The sequence below is a fragment of the Protopterus annectens genome, chromosome 2.part2 (assembly GCF_019279795.1).
Source record: "Protopterus annectens isolate FY-2018-M chromosome 2.part2, PAN1.0, whole genome shotgun sequence".
In the NCBI taxonomy this organism is placed as follows: Eukaryota; Metazoa; Chordata; order Ceratodontiformes; family Protopteridae; genus Protopterus; species Protopterus annectens.
In genome coordinates, this window is record NC_056730.1 from 411,555,918 (window position 1) to 411,580,072 (window position 24,155).

Below are 24,155 nucleotides of genomic sequence, written 5' to 3' on the forward strand. Positions count from 1 at the left end.
TTTTGATTGCACCAGCCTGGCCACACCAACACTGGTACCCCCTCCTGCGCAGTGTGTCACTGTTGGCCCCATGGCACCTGCCTCAGACTCCTACCCTGCTGTCTCAGCAGGAGAACCAGATTCTGCACCCTCACCTTCAAACACTGAACCTAGTAGCCTGGCTATTTTACCTAAGCTCTCCTTTACCCTCCCTCAGTAAACCAGTAATGGATGTCATTTTAGAGGCAAGGAGGCCTAGCACTAGAAAATCTTATGCTGAAAAATGGAAAAGATTCTGTGCCTGCAACCAATCTCAAGGGATAAGCACAGCAGTGCCCAATTTACTTCAGATTTTACATTAATTAACTGAGATGCTTCACAAGGACCTGTCTTTTTCCTCAATAAAAATTCACGCCTCAGCCATTTCAGCTCATTATAACACAGAACCTCCCGTCTTCTCTCTTCCACTGCTAAAGTTGTTCCTCAGAGGGGCCAAAAATTTAAGACCACCCAGGAGAGCTCCAACTCCAGCCTGGGACCTTAACTTTGTATTGGAGAAACTTACCCATCCTCCTTTCTAGCCAGCTGCTACTGCAGATTTGAAATTCATTTCTTGGAAAACAGCTTCCCTTTTAGCCATCACTTCAGCAAGAAGGGTATCTGAATTACAGGCCCTTATGGCAGTGGAGCCTTTCATCATCTTTCATGCGGACAGGGTGTCCCTCAGGACCAGTCCCTCTTTCATGCCAAAGGTGGTATCCAGTGGGGCCTTTAATCAGTCCATTCATTTGCCTACCTTCTTTCCTAATCCACAGAACAAAGGGGAACGGATACTGCACTCCTTAGATGTGCACAGACAACTTGGATTCTACTTGGACAGGTCTAAACCTCAAAGGAAATCTGAACAACTGCTGGTGGCATTTGCTGCAGGGACAGAGGGGAAGGCTATTTCAAAGCGAGCCATCTCCAAATGGATAGGCCATTGCATTCACTTTTGCTATAAGCACCATGGAAAACCTATCTCACAGGGGATCAGATTCCACTCAACCAAGGCTGCATCTACCTCTGCAGCCTTTCTCAGAGGTGTACCTACCAGGTGTACATACTTTCTCCAAGCATTATCATTTTCCAATTTTCTCTAAATCCAGAGCTGCCTTTGCCACTGCAGTTTTGCAGGGCCTTATAGCTGGTCCTAATGCTAATTTCCTCCTCCCATCCTTAGCTTTGGGAATCTATCCAAATGTAATGACTGCAACAGTGAAACGCGAAGAGCATAGTACAGTTGTGTACACTTACCATAAATGTAGATGTTAGTGTGTATTCACTGTTTTTCAGTCCTGATTACCCTTCCTCCAGCCCCCTGACTTTGTTTGGCTATACCTCTTCTCTCCTTTTCAATGCTTAAAAGCTTTTTGGTGTATTTGCTTTTTTGTTTGAGGTATAACCTTGTATATTTATAGATTTAATTGCTTCCCATTAGAGGGGCATCTGGCATCTGGGGCAAGAAAAACTGATGTAATGACGTCAGCTGCATGATGTTCATCATGTTTGACTGTTGCAGTCATCACTGTAGGTTCTTCCTGCCGGCAGGCAGTCTTTGGTCGGCCAGAATCCTAAAGTCTGGGTCTGGCGTCGGCTGTTCAGTCATGCTCCCTGACGTCAGAGCGCTAGGAGTACAAAGCTGCCAGTTGACGCCATGCTCTTCAGTCTTTCTTGCCGTGCGGTGAAAACAGTTCGCAAGTGCCGGTCGGCTGACTCCTGATATTTTTTCGTGCTTCAGTCCGAAGACTTGCTTCTTCTTCTCAAAGCTAAGTACCCCGTTGGGGAAACTTTTTTCTTGCTCCAGTCCGATGTCAGAAAAAGTTAATAATTGCATTTCTTGTGGGAAGCAAATACCTCATAAGGATTTCCATTCTTAACTGTATTCCTTGTTTAGGCCCCGACCACGACGTAGCTAGTTGTCGGTTTTGTGCTAGATTTAACCAACGTACGATTAAGCAAAGGTACCATTTTGCTTTTCACTACTTTGGTAGGCGATTTAATTATAAAATGTCGTCGGACACGCTTCCGACTACTGGAGTTCACAAACGCAAGGATAAGGACAGGCCTCCGAGGTCCAAATCAGACTACGTTTTACAAGCAGAGCCAGCTACAGGTTCGGCTGTCATCAGTGAGGCGCTTTTGCAGCCCCTGACGTCAGCCATTTCAAAACAGATTGCCAAAACGGACTCCCACGAGGAGCCAACTAGGCCTTTGAGCACTCTAGTTGCAGGACCTTCGGACAATGCTCCCTCGGATGGGTCCGGAGCTGCTGTGCAGGTACCGGCTTCCGAGGGGGTTTTCAGGCCTACACAGCTTCTGATAAAGGCAAAGACAAAGGCAAAGACTCCTTCTAAATCTAAGACACCAACCCAGGCCTCTTCTGATCCGGGACCCAAATCTCAGAAACAGCTACTTAAAATGGCAGAGGACTTACTAACCATGATTAGGGGTTCACATCCCCCCCAGACAAAAGGCCAAGGCAAGAATTGGATTATGAATCTTCTGATCAAGAATCTATTTCTTCAGTGTCTTCCTCTGAACAGGAGTATTCTTTCCCTCCTTATGAGGATTCTGATGCTGAGGAATCCATTCCATCAGCTTCTCCCCCTGAGGATTTTTCTTTTGGGGAAACTTTTCACTGGGAAGGACAGGAGTACTCAGAATCTAAGAGAAGGCTTAGGGATTTCCTTCTTCTTCCCCAACATAGACCCCTGGCTATTCCTCCTATTCTGGATATTGTGGATGGCGCTTTTCTGAGGCTAATTTAACTCCTGACTCCTTTCCACCAGCCCCTGCTAAGCCCGACAGATATTACAGGGTCCCTGACTCCCACCAGTTCCTTTACAAAAATCCTACTGCTGATCCAGAAACCATTTCTCAGGGTCCTAAGGGAGTTAAGGCCGCTTCTGCTAAAAACCCTTTTCCGACAGATAAGGATTCCAGAGCTTTGGAGAGATGGGGCAAAAAAGTGTACACTTCTGCTACTTTATCTATTAGGGCTTTAAATTGTCAATTTCATATGCTAAAATATCAGCAATTTCTACTGTCTGTTATGAAACAAAAGCTGGGTACCATTTCTGCATGTGCAGATAATAAGGAATTACACGATTTCAAAAGAACTGAAAACAGAATCAGTGGTGCAAAATCACCCACTGACTCCGGCGGTATAATCTAAAGTTTATTCCAGCATAAAGAACAAGAAAAAAAAAAAGGATTGGCTCCACCCAGTCTCCAAACGATGCACCTCTTCAGAATCATTTAAACAGACAAACATTACAAATTTATACACATAGCAATGCTTCTAAATTGATTAGTTTAATTGAACAATGATCAGTTTTATAAATTGATATATTCTGTTGTTTATTGAAGAAGAGAGGTCTCAGGTGAACACTAAAGCCGTAACTTTTTTTTCTGTACTTTGTTGGACCCAACTTTGTGATTATACCGTTTTTCTTTTGTGACTGGATGAATTTGGCATTATTGATTTGTTTGATGCATGCCACTGAATAAGTGGGGAAGCATGGTTTACACTGTGGTTTTGATGCCTTAGAGGTTTCTTGCAGGGTGGCTGCCTCTGGCACAGTCATTAGAAGGCATGTTTGGTTAAAGGAACAAAACTTAGCTGATCAAGTGAAAGCAAAGTTACTGGATGCACCTGTTCAGCATAATGTTTTGTTTGGCTCTAAGGCTGAAGAGGTGATAAAGAAAATGGAGGATAAGGCAAAATCCATGCAAATGGTTAAGGATTTCTTACAAGTTCAGCCCCCAAGATTTAGCAGAAATTGGCCAACTAAAAATTGGTCCTTTCCCAGCTCGGACAGGCCTCAAGAGGGGGTAGATACAGGCGCTCCAGAGGGAGGGCCCAAGCGCAGACCTCTTACAGACCTAGGCAGTGGAGTGCTTCCACCCCCAGGGGTGTAGAGGATAGACCTCAATTTTATAGAAAATAGGCTCAATGACTTCCCCTGCATGGCTCCAGGAACTTCTCTCCTGGAAGCCCCTCTAGCAGGAAAACTCTCTCTTTTTCAACAAAATTGAACTTACATAACCCAAGGCAAGTGGGTACTGGATGTAGTTTCAAGAGGTTACAAATTCCACTTTCATACCTTGCCAAGACCAAACGGATGGCCAGACCTTCCAAAACACCAATGGTCAGAGGCATTAAACCAGGTGGGATCCCTCATGGCTATGAGGGCCATAGAACTGATTCCACAATCAGAGACAGGCCAAGGTTTCTACTCAAGGCTCTCTCTAGTTCCCAGAAAGCAAAATTCATGGAGACCCATCCTAAATCTGTCAGTCTTAAACTTTGCAGCAGCTCCTGCCAATATTGAGCAAAAATGCATGGATGGTGACATTGGATTTAAAGGAGGCTTACCTACACATCCCAATCAGACAGGAGTGCAGAAAATACCTCAGGTTCAAGGCTGGATGGAAACATTACCAATTCTCTGCGCTACCCTTTGGCTTGTCTACTGCACCCACGGTTTTCACCAAGTGTCTGGCACCAGTAGTAACTTATTGCAGACTCAAGGGAATTCATATTTACCCTTATCTGGACGACTGCCTTATTCAAGCAGACAGCAAGGATGTCTTACTCCAGCATCTGGAATTTGTTCAAAATCTTCTCAAGTACCTGGGATTCACTGTGAACATAAAGTCAAATTTGACACCCACACAACAGGTAACTTTTCTGGGTGCTCTTCTAAACACAACAACCCAGATGGCATTCCTGACATCCAAAAAGCAACTGCAGCTGGCTTCAACTTTCAAAACCTTGGCATCAAAAACTCAGCTAAGTGCAAGGAAATTCCTGCATGCTTTGGGTTACATGGCCTCCTGCATCCTTCTCATACCAAATGCAAGACTACATATGAGAAAAATACAATGGTACCTAAAAAGTGTATGGTCCCAGCATTGCCACAGTCTAGACACACAAATTACTGTCTTGCCTTGTCTACAAAAGGAATTCCATTGGTGGACCATGGCATATCTTCACAACAAAGGGAAAGCCTTCAGTCTGCCTCCAGCCAGCCAGGTGTTAACCACGGACGCCTCGGATTACGCTTGGGGAGCCCACTTGCAGGGAAAAGGTCTGCAAGGTTTTTGGACAGAGGATCAGAAGCACCTACATATCAATTTAAAAGAGATGTTAGCTGTACAGAATGCCCTCTTGGCTTTCAGGGATCTTCTACAACCAGGACAACTACTGATTTGGACAGACAACACCACAGTTATGTGGTACATAAACAAGCAAGGGGGTTCACACTCCTACCCCCTTTGCAGACTAGCCATGACTCTTTGGAACTCAGCTCTAGCTTGCAAAGTGGATCTACAAGCTCAGTTTCTGCCAGGGAAACAAAATATTCTGGCAGACAGCCTGAGCAGGAACCTGTCAGACCCACATGAGTGGATGCTAGACACCCAAATATTCAAGGTGATTACGAAAGCCAGGGGCTGCCCGGACATAGATCTATTTGCATCCCCCGTCAACCACCAGTTACAGATTTTTTGCACAGGGACATTTCACAAACTAGCATGGAAAGTGGATGCACTATCATTTAGTTGGAGAAACCTCTCTGGGTATGCCTTTCCACCACTACCTCTTCTTCCACTTGTGTTATTAAAGATCGAGCAGGACAAGCCCAAGATGATGATTTTACTGGCCCTACATTGGCCTCGTCAATTTTGGTACTCAACACTGATGAATCTATCCCAAGAGCCACCTTGGATTTTACCTCAGATTCCAAATCTTTTGTCCCAACACCAGGGCCAGGGTCTGCACTCTCATGTCAAAATTCTCAGCCTTGGCAGCCTGGCGAATTCAGGGTCTATGATTAATCCTTCTCTTCCCAAACAGGTCATGGATGTCATCTTAGAAGCCAGACGGCCTAGCACTACAAAATCTTATGCAGGTAAATGGAAGAGATTTTGCACCTGGATGCATGCTCAGGATTCAGATCCCCTCATTCCTAACATCCCTCTGATTTTGCTTTACCTGGCAGACATGCTACATAAGTGTTTATCCTTCTCCTCCATTAAAATACATGCCTCAGCCATCTCTGCACATTACAATACAGATTCTCCAATCTTTTCCCATCCAATTCTGAAACAATATTTCAGAGGAGCAAAGAATTCAAGGCCCCCTAGGACACCACCCATACCTGCCTGGGACCTCAACTATGTTCTGGAAAAACTCACTCTGCCTCTTTTGAGCCTGCTGCCACATCTGATCTTAAGTATTTATCATGGAAGACAGCTATTCTGCTGGCTTTGACTTCAGCCAGGAGAGTCTCTGAGTTACAAGCACTCATGGCTGTGGAACCTTATATTATTTTTCATCAAGTTAGGGTGTCTTTAAGGACTAATCCTACTTTCATACCGAAAGTGGTTTCCAAAGTGGCTTTAAATCAAACTATTCACCTGCCAACTTTTTTCACTAATCCACAAAATAAGGGGGAAAGGATCTTGCATTCCTTGAATGTACACAGACAACTTCGTTTTTACCTGGACAGAACCAAGGATATCAGGAAAACACAGCAACTGTTTGTTTCTTATGCTACAAATTACCAAGGCAAAGCTATTTCAAAACGGACCATTTCTAAATGGATTACTCATGGAATCAGATTTTTACTCTCATCATGGAAAGCAAATCCCAGGAAAAATTAGGACTCACTCTACCAGAGCTGCTGCTACTTCAGCTGCCTTTCTCAGGGGAGTACCTACCAAAGATATTTTGGAAGCTGCAACTTGGAGTTCAGTACATACTTTCTCTAAGCACTACAATCTCCCTCTTTACTCTAAGTCTAGGGCAGGCTTTGCTTCTGCAGTCATGCAGGGCCTTCTAGCCGCCCCTTCTACTCTATAACCACCACCCTTTATCTCAGATTTGGGATTCAACCCTACAGTGATGACTGCAACAGTGAAACATGATGAACATAGTACAGTTGTGTACACTTACCATAAATGTAGATGTTCGAGTGTCTTCACTGTTGCAGTCTGGGTTACCCCCCTCCTGACCCCGCTTATATTTTCATTAGTATGGTTTCCTACTTCTCCCTTCTTGTGAGGTGTATTTGCTTCAGGGTATGGGGTTTGTTGTACGTTTCTTTTTTGTTTTACTTTTAGCCTTCATTTTTGGACACCTGACATCTGAGGCAAGAAAAATTGGAGAACGTGGCGTCGGCTGGCAGCTTCGTACTCCTAGCGCTCTGACGTCAGGGAGCATGACTGAACAGCCGACGCCGGACCCAGACTTTGGGATTCTGGCCGACCGAGGACTGCCTGCTGTCAGGAAGAACCCTACAGTGATGACTGCAACAGTGAAGACACTCGAACATCTACATTTATGGTAAGTGTACACAACTGTACTTTTTATACCCCTGATGACCTGCCATCACGGAAGAAGAGATAGCAACTGATGCAGGAGCCAAGACTTAATCAGGCCGACTGAGATTTACTGCAAGCAGATAACCCAAATGTAATGACTGTAACAGTGAATACACTCCAACATCTACATTTATGGTAAGTGTACACAACTGTACTTTTCAGGCACTCTCTCCAGAGGTTTTGCTGCAACATCTCCAGTTTGCCATTTCTGTTATGCAAGGTCTGGGGTTCACTATAAATTTCAAAAAGTCTTGCCTGACTCCTCCTTGGGGACCAGGTGCTCTGGGGTGTAGGATACAGACAGTGCCTTTGCTGGCATCCCTCCCTCTTCCAAAGGTTCAGAAAGTCATTGTTTACTTACAGAATAATCTTCTCCTGGTCTCCATTACGGCCAGGGAGTATTTGAGAGTTCTGGGGTTTATGGCATCCACCACTCCCATGTTATATTTAGCCAAACTTCACATGAGGATGCTGTAATGGTTCCTACAGTCAGTGTGGCAAGAGCATGCACACCCTCTAGATTTTCTAGGTGTTCTACCCTCCCTAAAGAAGGAATTGGTTCAAGGCTCCTGAGAGCACCCCGGCACTATCAGGTTTTACCTCATATCATGCGTTCCGGACCCAAAACCCGGACCACACCACAAAAGGAGGGGGTGTATCCATATTCATCAAGGATACCCACACCTCCAGGTTGGTGGCAACGCACGAAGCATCGGAAACCATCCAGGTGCAATTAACTATAGGCAAAACTGCTCTACAATTTGTAGCATGCTACAGGCCACCCTCTCAAACTCTGGAACCCCACACAGCCTTCCTGAAGACACTGGAGGGTATAAGTGTATCTCCAAACACCATTATATTGGGTGACTTTAACTACCCGAATATAGACTGGGAACATTACTCAAGCCCCAACTTTCTAGCCCAAAGGTTCCTGGAGTTCATAAATTCAAATGCTATGGAACAACTAGTCACCATTCCCACAAGAGGGGAAAATACACTAGATCTCATCATCACAAACATGGGGACAAAATGCTCCACACCGGAAGTATATCCCTCATTGGTGAGATCAGATCACAAACTTATCTCACTGGAAATCCACATCCCGCCCCCACCCCAAACAAAAAAGACCACAGTGAAGAGCGTCTCTAAAGCAAACTTCACCTACTCAAGACTGGTGTGGTATCCTTCAAGGCCCCCGAGCCAGTGGAAACCACAACCCAAGCTGCGGAAGCCCTTACAAATGCCTTCTACGAACACCTCCAGGACTGCATGGATCAGGCAATCCCTAATAAAACCAAGACTCTTTCCACCAAGGGCAAATGTCCAGTCTGGTGGACCCCAGCCATAAACAAACTTTACAATAAGAGGAGAAAGCTGTTACATGATAGAGCAAAATCCATAAAAGAGAAGACACCCTTGATCATTATTAGTAAAAAAATACGAGCACTCATAAAATCATCCAAGGCCAAATTTGAGAGAAAAATTGCAATAGATTCAAAAGACAATAATAAGGCCTTCTTCAGCTATGTTAGAAACCTGGGTGGAAACTCCCAGATATGTGCAGGATTAGTCCAAAATGATACAAAAATCACAGAACCCACAGACATTGCCAACATACTGGCAGACAGGTTCAGTGCAAACTTCACCCCCCTCTCCCCCCCAAAAGGAGAGATAACTATCCCAGCGAAGTGTAGCCTTCCAGACGTCTCTAATGCGCAGGTGAAAGCTGCTCTCTCTAAAGCTAAAAACACAGCATCAATGGGACCGGATGGTGTCCCCGGCTGTGTAAACCCGCACATAAGCCAGCTGTTTAATCTTAGCCTTACCACAGGATACGTGCCCAAGGAGTGGCGTACAGCAACTGTGGTCCCACTCCACAAAGGCGGTACCTCTACGGACCCTGGAAATTACTGCCCCATAAGCTTAACAAGCCTGGTCTGCAAAGCTATGGAGAGGATCATAATGGAACTCATAAACAAAGACATAGGGGACTTGCAGACATTGGACCCGACCCAGTTTGGCTTTGTCAAGGGCAGATCATGCCTTTTGAACTTGGTCGACTTCTTCGAAACAGTCACCAAGACCATTGATGAGGGAAAGGCAGTCCATACAGCCTACCTTGACCTTGCAAAAGCTTTCGACACAATACCCCACTCGGGTATTATTGAGAAACTTACCAGCTTAAATGTAAACCCATATGTCACAAGATGGGTTGCAAACTGGCTAAAGGACAGAACCCACAGGGTTAGAGTTGCTGGCGCCATGTCAGACTCCAAGCCGGTCACAAGTGGTGTCCCACAGGGCTCAGTCATTGGCCCCCTGTTGTTCGGCATCTACTTCTCAGAAGTACAGGCAAACATAGGAGGACTATGGCTGACAAAGTTTGCAGATGACTGCAAACTGGGCGCCATAGTGGAAAGTACATCGGACACAGATATCCTTCAGAGGGGTCTCACGGAAACTGATAACATGTGCCAGAGCCATGGCCTGAAGTTAAATGCCAAAAAATGTATAGTCATACCCTTCGGGAAAAACAAGGTAACCCCAAGCTACCATATAGGTGGCAATCCATTAAGCACAGAAGAGGTTATCAGGGACCTGTGGATCCAGGTTGACAGTGGCCTTTCTTTTGACACTCACATTGCTAAAGTGGTTAGAAAGACCTTCTACATTGCCCACCTGATCATGAAGGGATTCACATCCAGATCAAGTGAGGTCATTGTTCCCCTGTACTCTTCACTTATCAGACCAATGATCGAGTACAATGCCCCATTTGGGATGTATCTCACCTGACACCTGCAGCAATTGGAGAGACCCCAAAAGTTCCTTACCAAAAGGATAAAGGGACTCCAAAATCTGTCATATGCCACCAGACTGAAGAAACTCCAGCTCTATTCAGTCGCATACCGCCTGCTCAGAGGTGACCTGTGCCTGACATACAAGGCCATGTCCAACCCGGAATTAATGGACATGCTCCACCTCAAAAAATCCAAATCTACCAGATCCACTAGAGCAAGCGACTTGAACCTTAGCACGGATATAAATAGGACATGCTGGAGGGATAGATTTGTCACCCAGAGACTCCCTATGCTGTGGAATAAAATCCCAGTCCATGTGAGGCAGAGCACCTCGCTGGCTCTGTTCAAGAGAAATCTTGACTGGTGGATGGGAGATCGTAGGTTTACCCCGGGAATCATCTCTGTGTCACTGCTGGACAGAGGCACAACAAACTAATGGGCACATTTTTTTTTTAACATAAGGGGTGGCGTAAGCCACAAAACTTTGGGCTAGGCTTATAAATGCCTTAGGGCAGATAGCCTAGTATAAACCTATGGTGGGCTCAGCAACTTCCACTTAGTCCGAGCATTCCTGTTCATTTACCTCTCCCAGTTCAGTAGTAGTTCACAGATGCCTCGGATGTGGGATGGGGTACAGCTTTTGGCTCTCTCAGGGTTCAGGGTGTTTAGTCTCCTCTCCAACAGTAGAAGCACGTTAACATCAGAGAGATTAGGGCTTTTCTGATGACTCTCCAAACCAGTCTCCCTCTCCTCTCCCCAGGACTTCTCAAGGTGTTCACAGACAACACTACAGTCCTTTGGTACATGAACAAGTGTGTGGGGGTGGGGGGTTCCTACCTCCTTTGCTGGTTGCCACACTTGGTTTTGGATCTTGCAGTGAATCAGGCTTGTTGGCTGTTGGTGAAGCACCCACCAAGAGGAGAAAACGCTGAGAGAAGAAGGGAGCCACTTTTGAGATTTTAAGTATTTTTTCTCTGTTTATTTGCTAAGTTTTCTGCATAGTTGCCTAGTTTGAGCATTTTCTGGCTTGTTAAACTTGATTTCTGTATTAGTAGCTGTATTTAGAGCACAACCAAAAGCTGTTTACTGAATTTCCTGTTTGCACTTAATTTTAAAATCGTTTTTCTCAAAACTTGCATATTTTCTGTCTTTGACCTAGCACTCTTGTGTAGGGTCATTTACTGCACTGTTATAACTTGATATTACTTGTGAACCTCTGCTATCTCTGAAAAAACAAAAACAAAAAAATCTTGCTTTTTTCCCACTTTTCTGAGATTTAAAAAAGTTCAGTTACAGGCTTGCTGTTCCTGAACTATTTGTAAGTTTCTGTGAGGCCATTTTTGCTTGGGCTAAAGGAAAGTCTCTCTGTTGATCAGTGGCAGTGAAAAACATTGAGCAGCTCCCCTGTACCCCGTGGGAGTGGTTACTGACTTGAAACTGTAGTTTTATTGGCTGTATTGGGTCAATTCCTGGCTCTTTCCAGCCCCTGCTATCAAGCACGCTTTAGTGCGGAGTTGCCACTAGAGCAGCATCGGGCAGCGCTGGTTTAACAAGGTTAAACTTTTTCTGGCTCCATAAAGTCTGTTCATTTTTTCTCTTAGAACTGCTCTACTAGTAATCTAAACAGTATATCCCTTAACTAAAAAGCGCAGCACTTGTTCCTAAAAGCTTTTTTTTTTTTCCTCCAAAAAAGCTCAGCACTTGTCTTAAAAGCATCTTCTTTTCAGGCTTAGCACTTCTGTATTATACAAAGTCCCTCACTAGCGAACCCCCCCCCCCAGGAGTACCCACTTCCTTACTAAGTCCTCTCTCATTCAAGTTACACCCCAAACTTCTTAATTTCTCTAGCATGTCGAAGGGCCAGATGCTGGAGTCCTCTCCTGTCTAGTTGGTGAATCTGGGAATATTGAGGCAATGTTACAATTGCCTCATGTACACAGATAACCCTCTCCTCCTCCCACATAACACAAATACTTGCGAGAGATGCAGCTATTTAGCCAAACTGGAGGCTGGGCTCTCTCAACTCAGGACTGGCAAGACCAGACAGGAGGAGAAGACAACTACACACACCACAAAACCAGTCTCACATAAAGCTATCACAACAATGAATCAAACACATAAACACACAAAGACATACTCGGAGGCTCTGAGCAAAAATTTACCTAAACAGCAGAGGCCTCCAAAGCGGACACCCAAGCAACCTCCACCTCATGACACACCACAGGCAACACATAAACCACAAAATCAGTGTGCAAAGCAGTCACAGCCCTTAAGGCCAAATACAACACCAAACATACTTGTCATAGGTGACTCCATAGTCAGACACACTGACGTCCCATTCACCAGGCTGAACAAGGAGAGGGTCACAGTAAGCTGCTTATCGGGCGCTAGAATCCGCCACATAACACAAGCACTCGGGTCACTCCACAGCAAGTACAAATATGACACAGTCATTGTCCATGCTGGTGTGAACAACCTGAGACGTACCTCCCTGGACTACATGAGAGACAGAGGAGCTCTCTAATTATGTAGCCCAGGCAGGTATGACCCTGACCCTGAGCAACATCCTTCCTTCACCAAGAATGATGCCACAACATAGAGACAAGATGATCAGCTTTAACAATTGGCTTAATTTCTGGTGTCATTCAAAGAGGATCCAGTGTCTGCCTGGGATGACATGCTTGACAAGCCACTCTGCTTCGCAAGGGACGGCTTGCACCTGTCACCCCTGGGATTCCGGATATTGGCTAAGGCTCTTGCCACCCCATAGTGCCTTTTAGGCAAGGCTCAAATTCTAAACCTACCACCCTAGAAAACAAAATGGGAAGAAACTAAGGGTAATGCTGCTCAATGCCAGAAGTCTAAATCTCAAAATGCACTTTTCGAGGCCCTTCTCAGTATGGAGAACATTGATGTCTGTGCTGTGACTGAAACCTGGTTCAAGGCTCCTGAGAGCACCCCGGCACTATCAGGTTTTACCTCATATCATGCGTTCCGGCCCCAAAACCCGGACCACACCACAAAAGGAGGGGGTGTATCCGTATTCATCAAGGATACCCACACCTCCAGGTTGGTGGCAACGCACGAAGCATCGGAAACCATAGGCAAAACTGCTCTACAATTTGTAGCATGCTACAGGCCACCCTCTCAAACTCAGGAACCCCACACAGCCTTCCTGAAGACACTGGAGGGTATAAATGTATCTCCAAACACCATTATATTGGGTGACTTCAACTACCCGAATATAGACTGGGAACATTACTCAAGCCCAAACTTTCTAGCTCAAAGGTTCCTGGAGTTCATAAATTCAAATGCCATGGAACAACTAGTCACCGTTCCCACAAGAGGAGAAAATATACTAGATCTCATCATCACAAACATGGGGACAAAATGCTCCACACGGAAGTATATCCCTCATTGGTGAGATCAGATCATAAACTAATCTCACTGGATATCCACATCCGCCCCACCCCAAACAAAAAGAACACAGTGAAAAACTTCACTAAAGCAAACTTCACACTACTCAAGACTGGTGTGGTATCCTTCAAGGCCCCGAGCCAGTGGAAACCACAACCCAAGCTGCGGAAGCCCTTACAAATGCCTTCTGAACACCTCCAGGACTGCATGGATCAGGCAATCCCTAATAAAACCAAGACTCTTTCCACCAAGGGCAAGCGTCCAGTCTGGTGGACCCCAGCCATAAACAAACTTTACAATAAGAGGAGAAAGCTGTTACATGATAGAGCAAAATCCATAAAAGAAGACACCTTTGATCATTATTAGTAAAAAATCTGAGCACTCATAAAATCATCCAAGGCCAACTTTGAGAGAAAAATTGCCATAGATTCAAAAGACAATCATAAGGCCTTCTTCAGCTATGTTAGAAACCTGGGTGGAAACTCCCAGATATGCTCAGAATTAGTCCAAAATGATACAAAATCACTGAACCCACAGACATTGCCAACATACTGGCAGACAGGTTCAGTGCAAACTTCACCCCTCTCCTCCCCAAAGGAGATAACTATCCCAGCGAGTGCAGCCTCCCAGACATCTCCAATGCGCAGGTGAAAGCTGCTCTCTCTAAAGCTAGAAAACACAGCATCAATGGGACGGATGGTGTCCCGGCTGTGTGCTACACGAACTCAATGAGGAACTAAACCCGCACATAAGGCAGCTGTTTAATCTTAGCCTTGCCACAGGATCGTGCCCAAGGAGTGGCGTCGGCAACTGTGGTCCCACTCCACAAAGGCGGTGCCTCTACAGACCCTGGTAATTACGCCCATAAGCTTAACAAGCCTGGTCTGCAAAGCTATGGAGAGGATCATAATGGAACTCATAAACAAAGACATAGGGGACTTGCAGACATTGGACCCGACCCAGTTTGGCTTTGTCAAGGGCAGATCATGCCTTTTGAACTTGGTCGATTTCTTCGAAACAGTCACCAAGGCCATTGATGAGGGAAAGGCAGTCCATACAGCCTACCTTGACCTTGCAAAAGGTTTCGACACAATACCCCACTCGGGTATTATAGAGAAACTTACCAGCTTAAATGTAAACCCATATGTTACAAGATGGGTTGCAAACTGGCTAAAGGACAGAGCCCACAGGGTTAGAGTAGCTGGCACCATGTCAGACTCCAAGCCGGTCACAAGTGGTGTCCCACAGGGCTCAGTCCTTGGCCCCCTGTTGTTCAGCATCTACTTCTCAGAAGTACAGGCTAACATAGGAGGACTATGGCTGACAAAGTTTGCAGATGACTGCAAACTGGGAGCCATAGTGGAAAGTACATCGGACACAGATATCTTTCAGAGGGGTCTCACGGAAACTAATAGCTGGTGCCAGAGCCATGGCATGAAGTTAAATGCCAAAAAATGTATAGTCATACCCTTCGGGAAAAACAAGGTAACCCCAAGCTACCATATAGGTGGCAATCCACTAAGCACAGAAGAGGTTATCAGGGACCTGGGGACCCAGGTTGACAGTGGCTTTTCTTTTGACACTCACATTGCTAAAGTGGTTAGAAAAACCTTCTACATTGCCCACCTGATCATGAAGGGATTCACATCCAGATCAAGTGAGGTCATTGTTCCCCTGTACTCTTCACTTATCAGACCAATGATCGAGTACAATGCCCCATTCGGGATGTATCTCACCTGACACCTGCAGCAGTTGGAGAGACCCCAAAAGTTCCTCACTAAAAGGATAAAGGGACTCCAAAATCTGTCATATGCTGCCAGACTGAAGAAACTCCAGCTCTATTCAGTCGCATACCGTCTGCTCAGAGGTGACCTGTGCCTGACATACAAGGCCATGTCCAACCCAGAATTAATGGACATGCTCCACCTCAAAAAATCCAAATCTACCAGATCCACTATAGCAAGCGACTTAAACCTTAGCATGGATATAAATAGGACATGCTGGAGGGATAGATTTGTCACCCAGAGACTCCCTATGTTGTGGAATAAAATCCCGGTCCATGTGAGGCAGAGCACCTCTGCTGGCTCTCTTCAAGAGAAATCTTGACCGGTGGATGGGAGATCGTAGGTTTACCCCGGGAATCATCTCTGTGTCACTGCTGGACAGAGGCACAACAAACTAATGGGCACAGTATTTTTTAACATAAGGGGTGGCGTAGACCACAAAAACTCTGGGCTATGCTTATAAATGCCTTAGGGCAGATAGCCTAGTATAAACCTATGAACCTATCAGCTGACCCTTCACACAGTGTTCATTCCTTCAGGTAAAAAGTCAGGTCCTTGACTCAATTCCACGAATGGATGCTTCTCAGGGGATGTTAATGGACATTGTCCACCAGTGGGGTACTCCTCAAGTCGATCTATGTGCCTCTCCTATAAACAAACAACTTCTACAGTTTTGTGCCAGGGTTCGAAGGCCTCTGGTCTAGAAGGTGGACACACACTCATTCTCATGGAAGGGGATGTTTCTCTATGCCTTCTCTCCCCTTCCTGTTATTTCGAAAGTCCTGTCCAAGATTCAGCAGGATTCTCCAACAATCTTGCTGGTGACTCCCTTTTGGCCACGGCAGCATTTATTCCCTCTTCTTCACCTAACCAAGGCCAACACCACAAGTTACTTCACAGGGTGTACCTACTCGCACAAAAAAAGGGTTCTGTTATCTATCCCCAGTTGTCTGCTCTTTAGTTGACTGTGTGTGCGAGACAGGATTTTGAATCCACACACCTTTTTTTCTGGGGACATGTTTAGTGTCCTGTAAGAGGCCAGGAGTCCAATACCAGGAAATCCTACTTACCCAAATTGAAGAGGTTTTCTATTTGGTGTCATTTCTAGAAACCTAGATCCACTTACTGTGGGTGTTACTTTGGTTCTAATTTTGTGTGAGTTGCTCAGTGCTGGTTTGGCCTACTTTTTGGTTAAGGCTCATTTTCAACTGTTTCTGCTTGTGTGTGTTTATCTTCTCTTTCAGCATCGTCATTTGAAGCTAAACAATTTCTTAAAAGTGTCCTTCATGTTAGACTTCACAGGAAGCCTGTTCCCCCTCCCTAGGATCTTATTTTTTTTCTTTGAGAAATTGACCCAGGCTACGTTTGAGCTTTTGCTGCCTTAGCTTCCTTGCAAAATTTTTCCTGGAAGACTGTTATTCTGTTGTCCTTTACTTCTGCCAAACGAGTGTCTGAGCTTTCAAGCTCTTGTGACCTGCACCCATTTTCTTGTTTTTCTTAAAGACAGTGTCTCCCTGCTTTCTGATCCCTTCTTTATGCCTAAGGTGTTGAGCGAGTTGTCCTTGAATACAGTCCGTTTAATTGCCTACCTTTTTCCCTTCTTCACCCTCTTCTAGTGAGAGTGTTCTTCATACTTTAAATGTGCATAGACAACTTAGATTTTACTTGACTAAGACTATTGAGAAGTCTAATCAGCTTTTTGTTTCTTTTCACCCTAGGACTTTAGAGGTGTCTGTTTCCAAGCAGACTTTTTCTTCTTGAATTTCTAAAGCTTTCTTTTTTTGCTTTGTGCATCATGGTAAAAGCCTTCCTCATTCTGTCAAGCTTCATTTCATGAGAGCTTTTTTCAAGGGGTTAGACAGCAACTCCATCCTTGAAGCAGATACTTGGACTTCAGTACATACTTTCACCAAACATTACAAGCTGGATGCAATATCTGGAGCTAGGGCTGGTTTAGCAAGTGCTATTTTGCATGGGTTCATTGAGAGCTCTGTGGGTCCTTCCTCCTCCCTGAGATCTTCCTAAGCATCAGCACCCTCCCATGTGGTAATAGTGCAACAGTGAGTGGAAGTACATAGTACAGTTGAGTAAAATCTTACCATAATGGTAGATGTCCTCTTTACTGCTGCAGTATTCACTCCCATTCTCTGTCCCCCTGGTACTTTTCTTTCTTCTGGGTGTATTGCTCTCATCTTCCTTTCTTGGACTTGCATTCCTGCTGGAGCTCTCAGTTCTGAGGAGGGTACTTCCAGACAGCCGTTTTATGCCCTCTGTTATGGCAGGAGCGTACTAGTGATGAATGGCTTACCCTATGACAACCTAAAAGCTTTGGTATACAGGCAGGACATCGGGTCACCTTGCAGGCTATATCCCATGTGTTAAGAAGCAGTGAAGAAACGGACATCTACTGTTAATGGTAAGATTTTATACATCTGTACTGTGTGTATGTGTATATAAATATATATACATATATATATATATATATGTGTGTGTGTGTGTGTGTGTGTGTATATATATATATATATATATATATATATATATATGAGGATAAGGAAAAGGTCACTGTCAGCTGTCTGTCAGGTGCCAGGATCCACCATATCACACACGCACTCACGTCTCAACAACAGGTACTGTTATGACTCCATCATAGTCCATGTTGATGTGAACGACTTGAGGGGTATACCACTCTCTCTATATGAAGAGAGGCATGACTTGGCTCTCAGACTGTGTCTTGGGCAGGTATGTCCCTAGCTTTAAGCAGCATTTTACCTTCACCTAGGATGATGCCTTAATACAAACAGAAGATGATTGTCTTCAATAATTGGCTAAGTTTCTGTTGTCATTCTAAGGGGATCCAGTATCGGTCAGCGTGGGATGACATGATTGACCAGACTCGATGCTTTGCCAGAGATGGTCTTCATGTGTCACCCCTGGCATTTCGGCTACTGGCTAAGTCTATTGCCACCCCCATAGTGCCTTTTTTAGGCAGCATCTCAAGGGCAAAAGTCCAGACATACAAACTCCATCTAAAAACAACCTCAGGGTTATGCTGCTAAACGTTAGGAGTCTTAACATGAAACTGCATTTACTGGAAGCAGTCCTCACCTTGGAAGACGCAGACATTTGTGTGGTCACAGAGACTGGTTCAAGGCTGTGGAGAGCATCCCAGCCATACCAGGTTACACCTCCTGATCACAAACTGAACTCCTGAAAACTAAGAGGTGGTGTATCAATATTCATGTAAGATGTACACCTCCAGATTGGTTAAACAGTATGATTCCCTGGAGATACGTCAAGTGCAATTAACTGTTGGACAACTATTGAAGTCATTCCTAGGTACAGGAACTCCCTTCATGAATCAGGACATCCACTCTGCCTATTTGGATCTGCTTGTGTCTATCAAGATACATCCGAACACCACGTCTTTGGGCGACTTAACTACACATCCATTGACTGGGTAAATTACTCGTGCTCAAACTCACTTGCCCAAAGATCCCTCGTCTTTAACTCCAGTGCCCTAGACCAGCTGGTTGACCCCCTCACAAGGGATGACAACATCCTGGATGTGGTGCTTACCAGTATGGGGGACCACTGTAGCATCCCCATTATGGAGTCTTCCCTGGTGAGATCTGACCACAAATCAGTCTCATTTGACCCCCCCAGCAGCAAATAAACTAAAAAGACTTCTCCAAAGCAGATTATACTCTCTTACGGGATGGCATGAATAGCTTCACTGTACACCCCCCTCAGATGGAACTGGCAACTATGCCAAGTTCTATACCAATGCTTTGTACAAACACCTGTATGAATGCATTGACTTTGACCGTACCTGATAGGACCAAAACAAGCTCCTCAAGAGTAAACTTGCCTGGTGGACAACTGCCATTAAAAGGCTTTACAATAAGGGAGAAATTGCTGTCTAACTAAGAGGGACTGAGGCCTAAACTGGAAACACTCCCTCCGAAACTTAAACAAGCAAGTTAGACTTCTTGTGAAGTCCTTTAAAGCAAATTATGAATCGAAATTAGCTTCCTCAACTAAGGACAACTGTAAGGCATTCTTTAGTTACATCTGTAACCTAAAAGGAAAGGCGTAGATTTGTGCCAAACTGCTAGTAAATGAAACCATATATACTGAGCCTATGGATGTAGCTAACCTGTTGGCCGGCAGGTTCTGCAAAAACTTCACTCCCCTGTACCTGCCACATGTATCCCATGACACCACTACCTTGCATCTCTAAAAAGCAGGTTGTAAACACCTTCTGTAAGGCCAAAAACACACTACCTGTGGGACCTGTGATCTCCAAGACTGAATCCTACATGAGCTTCAACAAGAATTAGCAACACCATTGCGTGCTTTTTTCAGCCATAGTCTAAGCACCGGCTTCGTTCCTGGTGAATGGAAAACTGCCACCGGTATTCCCTTGCACAAAAGTGGTGCTTCCATTAAACTCAGAAACTATAGACCTATTAGCCTGACTAACCTTATCTGCAAGGCCATGGAGCGAATCAACAAAGATATAGGTAATCTTCAAACACTTGACTCTACTCAGTTTGGCTTCGTCAAAGGGAGATCATGCCTCTTAAACCTGGTGGGCAGCTTCTAGACAATCACCAAGGCCCTGGATGAGGGGAAATCTGTGCATACTGCGTACCTAGACTTAGCCAAGGGTTTTGACACTATTCCCAACTTGGGTATTAATGACAAACTTACCCACCTAGATATTAACCCAAATATCATTAGATGGGGTCACTAATTGGTTCACTGATAGAATCCATATAGTACAAATAGGGGAATCCACCTCCAACAGCAGACCTGTAACCAGTGGTGTTCCATATGCATCAGCCCTGGGACATCTGCTGTTTGGAATGTATTTCTCTGAAGTACAAGCAAAAACTAAAGGTCTGTGGCTGACAAAGTTTGCTGATGACTGCAAACTGGTTGCGGTCATAAAATCTCCAAATGATAACATCCTACAAGAGGGTCTTACACAAACAAATGACTGGTGCCAAAGTCATGGCCTTAAACTCAATACAAAAAAATGTATAGTCATCCCTTTCAGTAACTACATCAATCGGAACACCTTAAGTACACACTCAGTAGTGAGAGACCTGGACACACAGGTTGACAGCAACCTTACCTTGATCACAGTGTCTCCACAGGGGTAAGAAGGCCATTCTATATTGCTCATCTCATGAGTAAGGTTATTGCCTCCAGAAAAAAAGTTATTACCTCCCTGTACTGCTCTCTTGTCAGGCCAATAATTGAGTACAACGCCCTTTTGGTATGTACCTTTCCAAACATCTGCAGCAATTGGAGAGACCACAAAGGTTTCTCACAAGGCAAAGGCAGGGTCTTCAGCATCTCTAATGTGTGGAGCATCTGAAATCGCGGTCACTTTTTTCTGTTTCATACAAACTAGTCAGAGACGATCTCTGCCTTGAATATAAGGCAGTGCCTAACCTTGATTTATTGGAAATGCTGCATATCCGCAAGTCAAATGGTAGAGGTTACTCGCTCTAAAGAACTTAACCTGGTATGTGACATTAATAGAACCTGCTGGAGGGACAGATTTTGTCTCCCAGAGGTTACCACACCTTTGGAACAGACTCCCACTTCATGTCAAACAGGGCACCTCACTGGCCCTCTTCAAACACTATCTGGATAATTGGATGGGTAACTGTAAATTCACCCTGGGGGTTCCACCTGTGTCTGTGTTGGACAGGGACAGTACGTGCTGATTGTGGAAATAAAGGTAGAACTTGGCTAGGCTTATAAGGGCCTAGGGCCATTAGCTTAGTAAATTTGTATGATCGTGTGTGTGTGTGTGTGTGTGTGTGTGTGTGTGTGTGTGTGTATATATATATATATATATATATATATATATATCTATATATATATATATATATATATATATATATATATATATGGGTACCTATCAAACAATCGACAACTTAAAATAACGAAACTGACTCCACCGACAACTGAATTAACCGACAGCGCAAAAACGGATGTTTACAAGGTAAGGGGTGTAAATTCGCTACTCAAGCCTACCATGGTTTAGGAAGGGTGGCAGTGTCATGCAACCATGGTAGGCATGAGTAGCAGAGTTGCACCCCTTACCTTGTAAATGTCCGTTTTTGCGCTGTCTGTTAATTCAGTTGTCGGTGGAGTCAGTTTCGTTATTTTAAGTTGTCGATGGTTTGATAGGTACCCATATATATATATATATATATGTGTGTGTGTGTGTGTGTGTGTGTGTATAAAATATGGATTCACCTCACTAGGTTGACGCACAACAATTTTGACAGCAAGAAAGTTGGCCTCAAAAGGTCAACACTGGAAACGGACACTAAATTATGCATGTGCTAGTAAAATCATCTCCACATGCAACCAACTAAAGAAAAAAAAAGAACAGTTTTTTGCAGGGGGGAAGCCCTCTATTTATGCTAACTCCAAGATCGCACAGTCCCCAGGGAGGGGAAATTAGTCACCCAAGAATTATAGATCTTTTAAAGTCAGTTTTCATGCTGTCTATAGTGGTGTGTCAACCTATTGAGCTGTTAACATACATATATACATGTGTGTGTGATATGTATGCACACATATATGAGAGGTAATGTATATGCATGTATATATACAGATACATAGTGAAAAAGGCATGGGCCTATGTTAAATGTACAAAGTTGTGATTGCTCAGCAGTGTTTTATGATGAATTTCTTTTATAGTGGGAAAAATCTCATATTTAAGTTTGAAAGTTGGACTTTCATATTGGACCTTTTAGGATTGTAGGAGATTACTGGGCTTTCGACCCAGAGGTCATTTCAAGCCTATCCGTTTCTTTCCAACGTAATGCCATAAAAATGTTCTGGAGTGTAGATGCAAGTTTTTTTTTACTGTGGATATCTGTAGCCAAATAACCTTTTTACTTTGATTTCCACAAGAATGTTTCAATATTTTAAACACAAAAATTATTTTATTCAAATTTTTTATTGAAATGTTGGCTTTGTTAATGCAAATGTCAGGCCGTAATCTGAAAATTATTTTATTTTACTAGCGAAGAGACTAGGTCACAAGACGGAGAAAAAAATACTGAAGTCAAACCAACAAGTTTTAAAAGTCGTTTTCAGAAGCCAAAGCCCAGTGTAAGGAGTGCATCTAGGAAAGAGCCTTCAAAACAGGAAAATATCACTGTGAATGAAGCTGTTCAAGACAGTACCAACAAGGAGAGTACAGAACCACTGGACTGTGAACCAGAGATAAAGGTGAAAATTTTGTTTCCTCTGTGTTCCTGGCAACCTGCAGTAGACTTACAAGTCATGACCACTCAAAAGCTCAATCATTTGCGTAGTTTAACCAATAATCAGTCAGTACTACAAAAGTTCATAAATATATCTGACAAGACAGTAAGTCATGTAAATAGTTTACTGAACATTGTCATTTGAGTATTTTTCATGAGTATCATTCTCAAAATGGCATATTCAGATCATAAGTGTGTATGCTGAAATTAAGCATTACACAAGATGCAGTTATTTTCAGTGCCACAGTGTTAGAAATGTAAAGTAAATTGAGTTTTTATTTTGATGAATAGAGATCATTTGGTTCTCTTTATAGATGGTGCCTATCCTTATAAGAGATGTATAGGGAATGTTTTTGACCATTATCAAGTTGAAATCATCAGGGAGACTAAAATTCAGTTGTGTGCATTTTTTTGTAGGAAATGTATTACAGTAAGCTGTGATAGTGTATGTATGCTTTACATGCATATATCAGATGCAAAGGAAGAAAAGTGCTCAAGCCACTCAAAACACCAGCATACCGAACACAACTTTATTGAAACACAAACACTTTATAACAAATTGACCCCATTTTTGTCTATAGGGCAGACTTCTTCAGATGTGAAATCCAGAGATAGAATACTTAAGTACAAAAATCCACATAGCAACTACCATGACATTTAGATTCCAGTTAATCCCCTAATTGTAAAATATTAATCCTAAAGTTGCATATTAAAATACATCGTAAGCGCAGAAAAACATAGTGAACTACCTATGACTGTTCAGTCTAATGTTCAGTTAAGAATAAATAATACAAATGTGATACAATAAAGTATATCATTATCAAAGCTCATTCCTAAAAGATTTATAGCCCCAACTAGTGCCAAGACAAAAAATAGCATATATTATAGACATGAAAAAATAAATGTAAAGCCACCAAAATGTAATGTATATAAAATAGGGGGACGAAAATGAAAACTCCAGTAAATATATAAAATGGTATAAATAAAAATGCACTTGAAAATTATACTTTATATGAATAATGTAATCCAATTTCTTATAAAATCCTATAAAAAGTATTGAAAAGGATCGATAGTGAGGACAATATGAAGTACCACTAAAAGCATAGTCTAGTGGCCCTGAATTTTAATACTGGTGCTAGGGAGACATGCTTGTTAAGCCCAGGGAATTTATTAGCTTCTAGAACAATGTCATTAAACTTCTCTGTATTCAGTTTTTGTTTCCCAGCCCCCCCCCCAATGTCTTTTGGTACCCATTCAAGTACAAAAAAGTAGAAACTTGGCTGCATCACATACTAGTGTGTGTTTACACAGTGTATTTTTGGTCTTAATTTCATACTGGTGTTCATATATTCTCTTCTTGAGTCTACTCTCAGTTTTACCAGTATAAAATGCATCACATGCCTCACATTGGGTTATATAAACCCTCCAAGAGTATTGCAATTTGT

The 24,155-nt window shown here is 43.6% G+C and overlaps 1 protein-coding gene across 1 annotated transcript in view; it reads left to right on the forward strand.

The window, feature by feature from the left end:
- Positions 1–24,155, forward strand: part of LOC122795948 (transcription factor TFIIIB component B'' homolog) — a 390,329-nt gene that overhangs the window by 237,843 nt on the left and 128,331 nt on the right. The window contains exon 9 of the mRNA XM_044064431.1: positions 22,468–22,675. Within this exon, the coding sequence (XP_043920366.1) occupies positions 22,468–22,675 (208 nt within the window). The remainder of the gene's footprint in view (positions 1–22,467; positions 22,676–24,155) is intronic.